Genomic DNA, 14,228 nt, shown 5'->3' with positions numbered 1-14,228 from the left:
ACTCAGTTTTAGTATGATATTAACACTTACCTTTCGCAATGATAATTTTAGTTAAGCTGAAATGTTTATATTTCATATTGATTTATATTTAAATATTTATGTTAAAAACTCATAAGTTTCATCGTAATTTTAGGTTGAGTTTGTACTACTAATACATATGTATGTAATGCTAGCTCAAATGTGTTTGAGTTCGAACGTTCAAACTTTAAGCCAAAATTTCAATGTTCAGGTTTGAACTTTTTTCTCTTAAAAGTTCGAACTTTCAGAAAAAATGCTTTTACGGTCATTTCGATAAATACAGCTGAAGTATAAATAAAAATTAGTGTTTTAAAATTTGTTACATTTTTTGAAAGCAATGTTCTTTCCTTTTTGATTTATTTGTAGCTATTTAAATTTTAGAAAAACAGTGTTTATCTGACCACTCTAAAAATACAAACAGAATAACGTCACGTGTAAAATTTGCACTTCAATTCAGAATGCGTCAGTTTTTTTCCCGTTAATTAAATTTAAATCAGTAAGTAATTAGTAAAGTAAATTAAAATTAAATGAACAGTAACCGTTTGACCACTGTTTATTTACGTTTTGAAAAAAATAAAAATAAAATAAAAAGTAAAAACATGGCTTATTTCAAAGACGTCAGCACATTTGGAAGATTTGAGCTTTGGAATTATTTTAAATTTTCTTGGGGTTGCTTGTTACTGGTGGTTCCGGTTCTGGCTGACTGGCTCTTGTTCTTGAACTTGCTCTTTAATTCAGCTGTGTTACTGTTAGTCACTGAGCAGTTATTGGCCAGAGTGGCGCCCAGGGCAACCATCCCACCCGTCCCTCCCTTGCTACGCCTCCGTCTTTACTGTGGATTCCAGGAATTAGCCTGAATTTTAAAAAAGTTTTCAATAAAGCAGTTTAACCTGCTTTTTTGAAAACCAGTCTTTAAATCATCAAAAAGTTTACAACATATAATTACCACAAAAAATAAACCTTCCTATAAATTCTCACCCAGGTGTGTATAAACTTGAATGCTCCTGTAAAAAATGTTATATCGATGAAACAAAATTAAAAATCTCATTTCACATTTACCAGCATCAGAAAAATACATACAAAGAAAAATGGGATTATTCAGTAATAGCAGAGCAGTTGAAAATTGTCATGGAAATTTTACATGGAACAATAAAAATACTTTAAAAGTAGAGGTCAACAATTTTAACAGAAAAGTTATGGAAGCCATTGAAATACAACGCCATGATTGTGCACCTTCAGATGGAGGTCTGAATTAGGATGACGAAGGTTACAACACAATTTCCTTTTAGAAACCTATGTTTTAATATTTGAATCAAAAGAAACTATTGCATTGATTTGCTTTTGTTTTTAACGGTTTTTTATATATATATATACTATACTTGACAATGAGGGTATCTATACTCCCTTGAAATATTGTATAAAAATTAACTCAAAAAATAAAGTGTTACATCAGTAATAGAAGCTTCTATTTAACTAACTTACCACTACATTGCCAAAATATTGAGAAGTAAAAAATTTCTGTCAAAAGACCGTTTGAACTAATCAGAGTTCAAACTGTCAAAACCCTTTACATAAATCACATACAACAAAAAAACTTTGTTAAAATTTTAAAAATATATATATGTTATTCATGGGCCCTTAAACTCTTATGGGCCCTGGTGCAGCGCACCGACTGCACCCCCTCTCATTGGGCCTGCATCAGCATGATTGTATTAAATAGTTTTCTACAACTAATTAAAGTAGTTTAAATATTGCAATATTTGCGTTTTTACTTTTTATAAAAAGTATTTATAATTTTGAGTATCATGTTAATTACTAAAAGTAATATCGTAATAGTATTAAATACTTTACTTGCTTATTACATCATAATTTGCACATTACACTGCAACTTAAACTCAAAACTAAGCTGTAAATTATAACAGTAAATTACGCTATTTTGAACTCCACCAAATGAGAAAAATAAAAAATAGTATTTAAATATAAGAGATACTAATTTCGAAAAATATAATTTTATACTAACAAACCAAATACAGCAGAATGATGTCAAGGATGAGGGGAGGGGAAGGGGGATAAAACGATTTGTTTTTTTTTTTGCAATTAGATTATTTTTGCATTAATTTGAGCCCTGCTTATATTAAAATTTATTTATTAAAAAAGTTAAAGCAAAACGAAACTAAAAATTAAAAAAAATTTTTCAATAAACAATATGTATAACAAATATATTTGTTATATAACCTTGAATTTAAACTTTTGAAAGCATGCTCACAAACAACAACAACAAAAATGTAACGTCACTATTTTCAACAAAAGAAAACATTTTGTCCCAATGAAAATAGAAAATTTAAATTAAAAAATTAAAACTCTATTGAATTTTTAAATATCTAAATTTTTAATCCACAAGATTTTGTAAATTGTAAGATTCTTTAGCGTTATTGTTTTTATTTTTTTACACATTTTTTGTAAATAAAAGAAATATTTTAAATCTTTTTATTTTTATTTTTAACTATTATTTATTTTAAATTAAATTAAAAACATTTCTGTTGTTTAGAATGTCTGCAATCAAGTATGTTAATTCAACTTCAAAAGGAAATAATGTTGTCATATTATGTTATGTTTTCAACTTTTAGTAAATGGCGATGTTTCATTGTTTTTATTTAATATAAAGCTGCAGTAACAAATGCATTAACTAAAAAACCAAAGCTTTTTTGTCTGATTTCCCGAACTTCACATGAAAAAAATTCAAACACAAAGTCGTCCACTCTTTCCCTTATATGCACTGGTACACTTTTGAGTGACCCCCTCCCCATACATGCGTACGTAATTTATGAATGGCCCCATGGCAACCAATTCCCAACTCTGACAATCGCTCTCGAAGACTTGATGCCGAGCACGCATAATCGCACTCGTAGATAATGTGTTTCAGTATTACAAGCGCAAAATATTGCACTGGGCGATTTTATTTATGACATACATTATATATATTTATATATATATATATATATATATATATATATATATATATATATATATATATATATATATATATATATATATATATATATATATATATATGTATATAATAAAATATCCAAGACTCGGCTAATAACCCCTGCTAGAATTATTGTTTGGCTGAGGTTGTCCGTATTTAGCAGGCCAAAGGCTGGGGCCCTTTTCACTTCCTACTCAATGACGAATTTAAGATATATTTTTAACTTACACTATATCTTGTTTTACTTGAGTTTCTATTATATATTTCCTAGTATTATATATTTCTAGATTCCCCTACAGAAAAACATTTCCTAAAACATAGAAATCTTTAAGTATCATCATTTTATCATTCAATTCACTAAACTAACTCCATATGGCTGATAATCTTCAAGAGATTTTTTTTTAGAACTGTATTAATTTCAAGCACTTAACCGACTTATTTTACTCTAAAAATTTTTCTCTGTTTTTAATTTGACTTAGTGTTATGAGAATTTTAGAATCATAATAAACAAAAGTGAGTGCTTGCAAACAAACACCAGCATTTTCTGAAATTATGTTATTTTTGTTTTTGTATATTTTTACTTTACAAATTGTTTTGTAATAAACTTAATTTAAATTATTTTTGAAGTAATAAACACATTATATTCAGAACTTATTAAATTAACTTCCAGGCCAAATTCCAGGCATATGACCGACTTCCAGGAATAAGACTAACTTTCAGGAATTGAACCAACTTCCAAGCATTGACCAGTTCTTTTATATGAAAATAAGAGTATCAAATAAAAGTAGTAGTGTTGCAAAAAATTGCTGTGATTGAAGTCTAATAACACAAAAAAAAATTGTTTGCTCCAAATGAAAGAAGAATAAACATTTAAAAAATATTTTTGTAATTTCAAAATTCATTTACAAATTTTGAGTTTCATAAAAAGTTCATGTTTACTTTAGAAGTTGTAAAGCAAAGAGTAAAAATTAAAACCTTATAAGGGGGACTGGGGACTTTATAAGGGGGACTGGGGACTTTATAAGGGGGACTGGGGACTTTTTTTGATAATAATTTTTGAAATGTATTTTTTTTTTTTTCGTTTTTGTTTATTTTAGATTGTAGATTTGAGATCCCCTTATAAGGGGTTGCTAGACCAAAAACATTGTACTTTCAATGTTCCCTTTCCTAATTTTTAGAGAATCGTTGTTTAAAGAAACATCCTTATTTGACATTTGTATAAGTATGTAAAATTTTGCTGCATGTCTAGAAGGTGTTTGCTTAATAGCCATTTTCAACTTTTTTTAGAAAAATTAATTGCTTCAATACGGGAATACCTTAGATCAGAAAAATTTAATGTGCAAAATTTGGAAGTTGCATGTCTATCCAAATGTAAATAAAAAATTTAAATAAAGCATGGTTGCAACTGGTTGTGGTTTAGATAACAATTATCACTAAAAATTTTTCAGATTTTTGTGTTTAAGTTAAAAAAAAAACATTTAATTTTTTAGCATGTAAACTTTAACTTAATGCAGAAAAAAATAAATAAACTGCTGGAAAGTTTTAGTTTTTTTTTACGTTTACTTATTTATTAAGTGACACATTACTTTATAATTTTACAAAAAATGGTGTCTTTAAAGTGGTTTATTTATTTTGATTTTTCAAACATTTTTTTCTTTAGATTTTTTAATTTTTTAGTTATTTGCTTGTAAACTAACTACTCCAGCTCAAAGCAACCAAAAGTACTTATTGCTGATACTTATTGCTTACACTATAAAAATTTATGTGCTTCTTTTAGATATTTTTTATGAAGTTTTAGGTATCCTTAAGGTTTTTTAAAACAAGTTTAAAATTTTTGGGGGTGTTCCAAAATCAAAATTAAATCATTTCTGACCTGTGCATATCTAATTATAGAAAGAAAAAAAGTTTTGTTACCAACACTGTAGTGCTGTCAACAAGAGCACGCAAAATAATAATAATGCTAATAAATACATTTTAAATTTAAATTTAAGATTCAGCGCACGAGTTAGTGGTGATTAAAAAAAAAAATTCAATATGCAAAAATAATAGGTGTAATCTTTATAATAATTTGTGGCTGTTCCTATGCTAAGCCTACATTATCTTCAGATATAAGAGCATTGTATAGCAAAATATAGCCTGAAACCTAAATAAAATTTTAAAAATTGAAATAATTTTTTTTAGATCTTATCACGTTCTATTTTTCTTTAACTCTAAATAAAAATTTGTTTCAGTATTAAATAGACTTAAATGGTACTTGTTTTTTATGTAAATAAATTGCAACAGTCACTCACCCAATATACATTTGATACATGATTGATAGAATAGTTAAACATCATAAAATCATGTTGAGTGAGTCCTTGTTTCTTGTGAATCTTTGTTTAAGTGGAATTCAACATTATTAAATTATGTCGAGTGAATCATTTTTCTTAACGAATTATCAATCAAGTTGAAATTGTGTTGAGCATTAAAAATGCTTTATTGTTAATCATATATTAAAAATAGTTTTATAAAAGAATTTAATTTAGAGTACACAAGACTAGCTTTCTCAGGAGGTGCTTTTCACAGCGTATCTTTTAACCCTGTTGACCCTCGATTAGTTGCAACAGCAAATTCAGTGGATGGAATTTCACTGTGGGATATAAGAATTCCTGAAAAGTATGGTTTTTCGCAGTGTGGGTGCTTTATTTATGCAATTATATAATATTATAATAACTTATGATAAAATTTATTTTGTTGGTTATATTTGGTTAAATAAATAGATTTTCATGAATATTGTATTTTATTAAGCAATACCAGTGTTATATTCAATGAACACTTGTTTTCAGGAAGCTCTTTACATATGGCTGTTCGAATAGCAATAAGAGTGCTATGTCTGTATGCTTTGACTACACTGGAAGTAAGCTGCTAGCAATGTTGCGTTGTGATAATCCCATGCTGTTTGATATTGGTAAAAAGGAACCCCTTCAAGAGTTTTCAAGTTATGGGTTTAACAACAAATGTACAATGAAAAGTGCATGTTTTGCTGGCGATAAAGATCAGGTTTTTTTTTTTTCACTAAACTTTACTGGAAATTTCTTTTTGTTTAACATATTTGAATTGAATTTTTATAATTTGTTATTAACTTTTTTTAACAAGTTTGTTTTATTAATAATTTTGTTGAGATATTTGTTAATCTTTTTTATTAGTTCATCGTTGCAGGTTCAGAGAATTTCAAGATTTATTTCTGGGAACGAGATCACTATTTAGGTTTGTAGCTATTTAGACATTAGCTTTTGATCATCTGAGATATTCTTTCCACCATAATAAATAGTTGATAGAGCCTGTGCATAATAAAACCTCTAAAAAGTTGATATTCCTGTGATTTGGGGAGCCTAATTCATAAAAACCCTTATTCTTAAGGTTTGATATATGAACTGGGTGTTTTTTTTACCTTATTCTTTTGTTTTGTTTTTGTTTTTTTCTTACCTTATCCTTTTTTTTTTTTTACCTTATCCTGCTTTTGCTTCCTAAGTGAGAGTGAAAGTGAGGTTGATTTCTTAAAATATGTTTAATGATGCTAGAACAACATTGGGTTGGTATTAAATATATTTAATGATGCTAAAACAATATTGGGTTGGTATTAAATATGTTTAATGATTTTAAAGCTTTTTATGGATGCCATTTAATACCAACCCAATGTTGGATTGGTATTAAATGGCATCCATAAAAAGTTAAACTTTGAAAAAATATTTTGCCTTTTTCAAAAGTTTAAGGTTATCATTGATATTTAGGTGAAGATGTAAAAATTGATATTTAGGTGAAGATGTAAAAATTGATATTTAGGTGAAGATGTAAAAATTGATATTTAGGTGAAGATGTATAATTTAATATTTAGGAGAAATTATATAAAGTAAAAGTGCAAATTTTTAAAAATGTCCTTATAAAAAGTTTTATTGCATTTTTACCTCTAACTTATATACTTGTATGCAATTTTTTCAGAAACTCAAGATGCACACTTTATGTTAGAAGGTCATCGTTCCATTGTAAATCAAGTTCGATTTAATCGTCAATTTAGTTTATTGGCTTCATCAGGTGTGGAAAAATCTATAAAAGTAAATCAGTTTTTATGTAATTTCAAAATATAATGTAGTATTTTTAAATGTTTAGCAAAGTTTAAAAATGTTTTTGTGATTTGAATTATAACTAAATTTGTTAATTCTTTTGAAACAGCCATAATTGTTGTGCAAATTTGACCTGAGATAAAATTAATTTGTTTATTAAGTTAACATTAGTTTTTGTGTTTATAAAATTAGTTTGTTGCTTATTTTCTTTCATGTGTTTTTATTTTAATCATTAAATAATACCACTTTTTAATCCTAAAGTTTACAAGCTCTTCCTTTATTCACATATAAATTATCAGAGTTTTTTTTTCCGAGGTAAGTTGCCATAATCCATCTAAGCAGCTGAAACCATCTGATGGTAATAGAGATATACATATATATATATATATATATATATATATATATATATATATATATATATATATATATATATATATATATATATATATATATATATATATATATATATATATATATATATATATATATATATATATATATATATATATTAGATGTATATATGTATTTTTCGTTTATAGCTTAGAGAATGTAAAGTGTATAAAATATAAAAATTTTAAATATAGAAATATAAGAAAGATAAAGTTATCCATTTTTTTTTGTTGAAAAAAACCTACTTTATAGTCAATAGTAGCTCACATAACCTAAACTTATTTCTAATAAACTTATATTTGCTTTGTGTAATTGGTGCAATGATAAATACAAAGTATTTTTTCAAAGTACCGCCATGGCCAATGGCCATGAAAATCGAAAGAGTTATTCCTTTTCAACTACAGTTTATTTCTTTTTCTGAAATAAAAACTTGGTAATTTTGTGTAAAAAAACACATTTATCAAACATTTCAATTGAAAAGTGATGATGTTTCTTTTTATATTCGTTTAACAAAAATGAGTTTTAATAGCAAACATTTATCAAATATTTTTAGACAAAATACTTGTTATGGTTAACTTCTTTATTTCTATTTTTTTAAATAAACCATGTTTTCATTAAAACGTTTTTTTTTAATATTATAAGTAAAATCCAAATCTTTTAAAAAAATGATATTATATTATTTAATTATTATATTTTATTATATTTTATTTAATTGTTATATTATTAAATAATATTAGACTGATTTATTTGAAAGTATGGATATTTAATGTAAAACGGTTCATAAAGATGCATTTCCGATTTGCCCCGTCTCATGATGATTTGGAAAAGTGATGAACGATCACTTCACTCTTTAATTATGCAGTATGATTTGTGAAAATTTTGTCTAAAATGCTGCTTAAAATTAGCTCTGTTTTTGTCAATTGAAATTTACTATAAAATAAACTTAATATAATACCTTTTTATTCTTAATACTCCGATTTATTGTATTATTGTTGTATTTAAGCTTATTTTCTCTCTTTTTATTAAATAGGTTTGGAGTCCGTATCAATTCAGTGGCTGTGTAGGTGACATAACCGGTGAAGAGAGTTTTATTCAACGTAAGTGTTACAGTCGACACGAACGCGAGAGATTATATAGGCACCAACAACTAAGTCATGACTACAGTGCTGAGTCTCTCGAAGAAGATACCGGCATGCTAGCTTTTTTTGATGCTTTAATTGAAAAATCGCAAGAAAACTCGGACTCAAGCGATAGTGAAAATGATCATCCTATAAGGGCATTAAGTGCTGTCCTAAACCTGATTGACTTACCTCCATTAAGTACTGAGATCTCGCTAAGTAATGAAGTCTCTGACGAAGCAAGTAACGATGGAATTATTCTAGGAAGCGCTCCGCGTTTAGAACGAACTAATCTTGAAGCAGATATTTATGAGCTACGAAAAATATTTCGCGGTAATACGCAACCAGAATCAAGTAGAACGGCTATGTCGTTTAATGATGATGGAAATATGAATAAATTAGATTTAGAAAATTCTATCAGTCCGTTTTGTAAGACTAAAGTTAATGTAAATTTTAATATTGAAAATATTAATACAGGTATATTATCGAATAAAGCCGATCAATATCCCAGTTGTGGTTCCAGTCAAAATGCATTTCCGATACCTTGCTCAAGCAACTATACTGAAACTAATGATTGGATAAACTCATCTAGGTTTAAAAAAACTATTGAATCAGAAGCAAATACAAAAACATATAATAGTTCTTTTGACACGTCTGTTAAATCAGGTGCCGTAGATAGTAGTTTATCACCAGAAGTAAGTACTTTTTATGATAACCAGCTGTTATCAAATCGTGATGTTAGCATCACCTATACAACTTCTTCAGATCAACGTGAAATTGATGATCAAATGAGGGACATGGAAACTAACTTGAATCCAAATTTCCAAACCGGTATTATCGGACAATTTAAGAAATCTGAAAAACGAAGAAAACGCAAGTATCGAGCTACTAACGAGAAAAAGAGGTGATGTTTTGGCTTTTATAGCGTTAAGATATTGAATATTGATTTTATTGTTCTAATGATTTTGTTTTTCACTTTTGTGTATTTAATTACTTTGTCCTTATTATTCTTCTTGCGATAGCCATTTTGTTTCGTGACGTGGCTAAAACATTACTTAAGAAAGAAAAAAACATTACGAACTAAAACGTTACTTAATTGTATGTAAGAATCAGACAATTTTGTAGAAATAAAAAACTGAATGTCACCAATTCTGATCATTTTCAGATATTTGCTTTGTATAATGGGTGCAATGATAAGTGCAAAGTATTTTTTTCAAAGTACGCCATGGCCATTGGCCATACTTTAATACTTTGCTATATATCATTGCTATATATCTTTAAAAAGTAATAACTGGAAAATTATTTATTTCAATATGTATTATCAACATTCTTATATTAGCCTGCCACAAGTTTTATAAGACAAATGAAAAAATCAAAATAAAAAGTTGTTCGTTGTCTAGAAATCATAGTTCAAAAGTAGAAAAGTTGTAAAAAGTACAAACTTAAAGAGAACATAACAATTGAAACCAACATGGTCACAGATTTTCTTACAGCATATGATAACTGTGGGTTTAATCTTTTATTAACAAGTAAAATTACCCGTGTTCATACTGGCATCAGAAAAAAGTCTTGAAAAACGAAACAATGAAAAAACTGTTCTAACTTTAGACCGATATATAGCGATCTAAAGTTAAAACAGTTTTAGTTATAGTATAAATACTGAAGCCTAAAGATTTAAAAAAAGCTAGAAATATGTCTAGGAGAAAATGGGGCAAGATGGCTTTTCATATAACAACTTAATAAAAAAAACTTCAAAATGGGTGAAAACGAAATTGTATTTGTATCCTATATTTTAAAACGCCAATTGTTTTTTTCAAATATTATTAACGCAATTTTATACGCTTAAGTTTACTTTTTGCGCTTAAAAAGTACTTTGGTTTCGGCTATTTATAATTGATGGTGTACTTTGGACGTAACTTTTATAGAAATATTTTTTGCGTGTTTGTTTTGTGTTACTTTAATTGAATCGGTGAAAAGAAGATTAGTACTAGTCCAATTTTTCATTTCGAGATAATCAATGTTTAAATTTTAAACAGTAAAATAATTCTAGTCCATCTTTTATTATAAAAAATAATGAAAGAAAGGCGGACTCGTATTATTTTTGTAGTACACAAAGAGATCGACATAAGTTAAATGAAATTATGAAAAAAGTGCAAATAACAAAAAATGGACTAGTACTGTTCTTCTTCTCACCAATTCAATTATAGTAGCTGATAGTTTTAAATATTTTATAAAATTAGAGGCAAGAATCGCATAATAAGTCATCTTGCCCCGGCCACGTAACCAGACGACAAACTTGTGAACTTGTTATTCTGATTTTTATTTCAAATTTTTTCTACTTGCAAAATGAGAATTGCAGGCAATGAATCAATGTGATAACATAAACATACTGACAGAGTATTATTGCTTCATGGCTGATTTGCGATAACTCAGGGCTTTCAAAACGTTCGCCATCTTGCCCCGTCTTTCCCAATACGTAATAAATAGAAGTGTAAGTACACTTGAAACTAGAAATATTTATAGTGTAATTATAAAAAAAATTTAAGTGCGATACTAACTACTTCTTTAAAAAAAAAAATTAAAAAATCAGTTTGAAAATAATAAAATGACTTTTTTTCGTGTTTTTACATTACATTATCACGTACTTATTTTTAAGTTTAGATAATTTTTATTTTTAAGTTTAGATAAACAACTTTGTTGTTATATAATCTGTAAATACTTTACATATGGTGTGTAAGTGGTCGAATGAATTAAGTAACAAATTTTCTGCTTATTTGCTATTAAGAAGTATTCTTTTCAAAAAAGCGTTAACTTTATCAAGTCGTCTTCAGGTACAATGAATTGTTCAATTTATCGTCGTTTAAGTACAATGAAATATGATTTTGGGTTTATTGGAATAGTGGCGCAATTTAAAATAAAATATCATCTTTCTCCTATATTTTTCTCTAGCTAGTCATTTGAAACAGCTTCTTTTTTTTTATTTTTTTTTATTTTGCTGTTTATATAAATTACAATTCACTTTCACAAAAAATAAAATATAATTACAAATGTATAAATAATAAACGGACAGGGGATCAAAGAAGATATGGATGGCAAGATACCAACCTAATCTTTTCATAGAGCCCATACAGATCATAACAATAATAGTAATATATGGTTAATAAATCAAGTAGAAATTTTAGAAGAAAAAAAAAAGAAATAATAAAAAAGAAGATATAATATTTAAGAATAAAAATAGGGAAAAAAGAAGATGTATCAATTAAAAGTACAAACACCCTCTATTAGTCAAAAAAGAAGATATAATATTGAAAAATTTTTATTTAATATATATATATATATACAGTATTGGACAAAACATTTGCAACCAACATCGAACAATGCTAAAAAGTGTTCCTAATTTTACATGTCTTAAAAACGAAACGAACTATATTACCACAACAAACAGTTCAGGAGTCTGGAGTCATAGCATGCCATGACATGAGCAAACAGCTGACAGGTGACAGCACACAGGCAGAATTTCGTTGACAAGTGAAATTTTGCAGCGGACAAAACAAGTGCAACTTTTTTGGTTTGTTTCATTTTCTTAAGTCTGGTCCGTGTCAACGTCACGGAAGTTTTTTAATAATTAAAGGAAGTATCTAGAAGTTTCCAGAAGCATGCAGAAGCTTCCAGAAGTTTCCCGAAGAAACATCTGGAAGCATCCAGTAGCATCCAGAAATATCCAGAAACATTCAGAAGCATCCAGACGCATCCAGAAGCTTCCAGAAGCATTGAAAAGAAGCATCTAGAATCTACCAGAACAGGTTCACACAGGTTCATTTTACTATATAAGAGACATGTAAATCGACGTGTAATTCAGTCAGTATATGGAAGTTAATCAGTCAGTATTATCAAGACAGTTTATCGAAGTGAGTTTTATCAAAGTGTTTTATCAAAGAACATCAATACAAGAAGTGAAATACAACAAGTGTTACATCAATACAGTAAAATCCAACCAAGACGTTGTGTTCCACATAGCATTATTGTATCATCACAAGGTAAATGTAACACGGTAAACCTTGAGAAGCGTGATTATTTATTTTTATTATTTTTATGATTTCAAGTGCAAAAATGGCTCCTGACAGTCTTGAATTGGAACTAAGAAAGAAAGTTATTGGCGATTACGTAAGTGGAATGTCACAAAAAAGTATTTGTGATAAATATCGCGTCAAAAAATGGACCGTATCAAGACTATGTTCCAAATATCGTTCTACGGGGAAGTTGGCAGCAGATAACAAAGGTGGAAGACCGCGTTCCACCACTTCTGGAGAGGAGACTATGATCGTCAAATCCGTCAAGAAGGATCCCTGGATATCATCAGTCGAGATACAAAAGGAACTAGAGCTGCCTGTATCGGACCGAACAATCAGACGACGTGCTGTTGAAGCCGGATTGTTTTCTTGACGCCCTGCAAAGAAACCACTAATTTCACGCAAAAGCCAGAAGAAAAGACTCATGTTTGCTACATCTCATATTGACTGGGTTGTGCAGAAATGGCGAACTGTTCTGTTCAGAGATGAATCGAAGTTCAACATCATTGGGAGCGATGGCATTTGCCGTGTACGTCGACCGGCCGGAAAACGCCTCGATTTACGTTACTGCCATAAGACCGTGAAACATGTTGGAGGCAATGTAATGGTCTGGGGGTGTTTTTCTGCTAATGGTCTAGGTCTAATACATCGAAACAATGGAATAATGGACCGTTTCATGTATAAAATATCCTGAAAGATGTTATTTTACCTCATGCTGAATGGAATATGCCAATAAAATGGGTTTTTCAGCAAGACAACGATCCGAAACTCACTGCAAAAGTGGTCAAGCAGTAGTTTCAAGACAACCACCTATCGGTGATGGATTGGCCGCCTCAATCTCCGGATCTCAACCCTATCGAGAACCTGTGGGAGATCGTCAACCGCAGAATTAATCGTGAAGGTGTTCGTAATAAGGATCAACTGTTTGAACAAATCAAAAAGGCCTGGGCAGCGATTCCACAAAGTTTCATTGATCACCTGATCGAATTTATGCCTCGAAGATGCAAGGCTGTGATCGACAACAAAGGATTCGCCACGAAATATTGATAGCGAAATACAGCTTGGTCAACATTTTGCCGAGTTGGAATTGTTTTGTCGAGAAGGAAATCAACTTTTTTTAATACTTTTGATTAATTTATTAATTTTCGTGTACAAATAATGAACTTTGTGATGAATAAAACTTGAAGAACTTTGTCTCTAAACGGTTACATAGTTATTTCTCTAAATTGAAAAAATCTAGTACTTTTATATAAAAAAACTAAATTAGCATTATTTGGTTGCACTCTTTTTGTCCGATACTATATATATACATATATATATATATATATATATATATATATATATATATATATATATATATATATATATAAATATATATATATATATATATATATATATATATATATATATATATATATATATATATATATATATATATATATATATTGATACAAATAGTTAAGAAGAAGATATAATATTAATAGATACTAATAGTCACAAAAGGCCATAAAAAGAAGCTATTTAAATACAAATTTCCAATTAA

The 14,228-nt window shown here is 28.3% G+C and overlaps 1 protein-coding gene across 2 annotated transcripts in view; it reads left to right on the top strand.

The window, feature by feature from the left end:
• The window catches only part of LOC100215729 (DDB1- and CUL4-associated factor 5), a 53,824-nt gene extending 44,234 nt beyond the window's left edge, over nucleotides 1–9,590 (top strand). For both annotated transcript variants that reach the window (XM_065805036.1, XM_065805035.1), the window contains exons 6-10: nucleotides 5,533–5,662; nucleotides 5,833–6,046; nucleotides 6,193–6,253; nucleotides 6,986–7,098; nucleotides 8,528–9,590. In XM_065805036.1, coding sequence (XP_065661108.1) covers nucleotides 5,533–5,662; nucleotides 5,833–6,046; nucleotides 6,193–6,253; nucleotides 6,986–7,098; nucleotides 8,528–9,523 — 1,514 coding nt within the window. In that variant the 3' untranslated portion in view covers nucleotides 9,524–9,590. The remainder of the gene's footprint in view (nucleotides 1–5,532; nucleotides 5,663–5,832; nucleotides 6,047–6,192; nucleotides 6,254–6,985; nucleotides 7,099–8,527) is intronic.
• Nucleotides 9,591–14,228: the final 4,638 nt, after the last annotated feature.

Source organism: Hydra vulgaris, chromosome 09 (genome assembly GCF_038396675.1).
Source record: "Hydra vulgaris chromosome 09, alternate assembly HydraT2T_AEP".
Lineage (NCBI taxonomy): Eukaryota > Metazoa > Cnidaria > Hydrozoa > Anthoathecata > Hydridae > Hydra > Hydra vulgaris.
The sequence above is the reverse complement of the archived record's forward strand: the minus strand, read 5'-3'. Positions and strand labels throughout refer to the sequence as shown.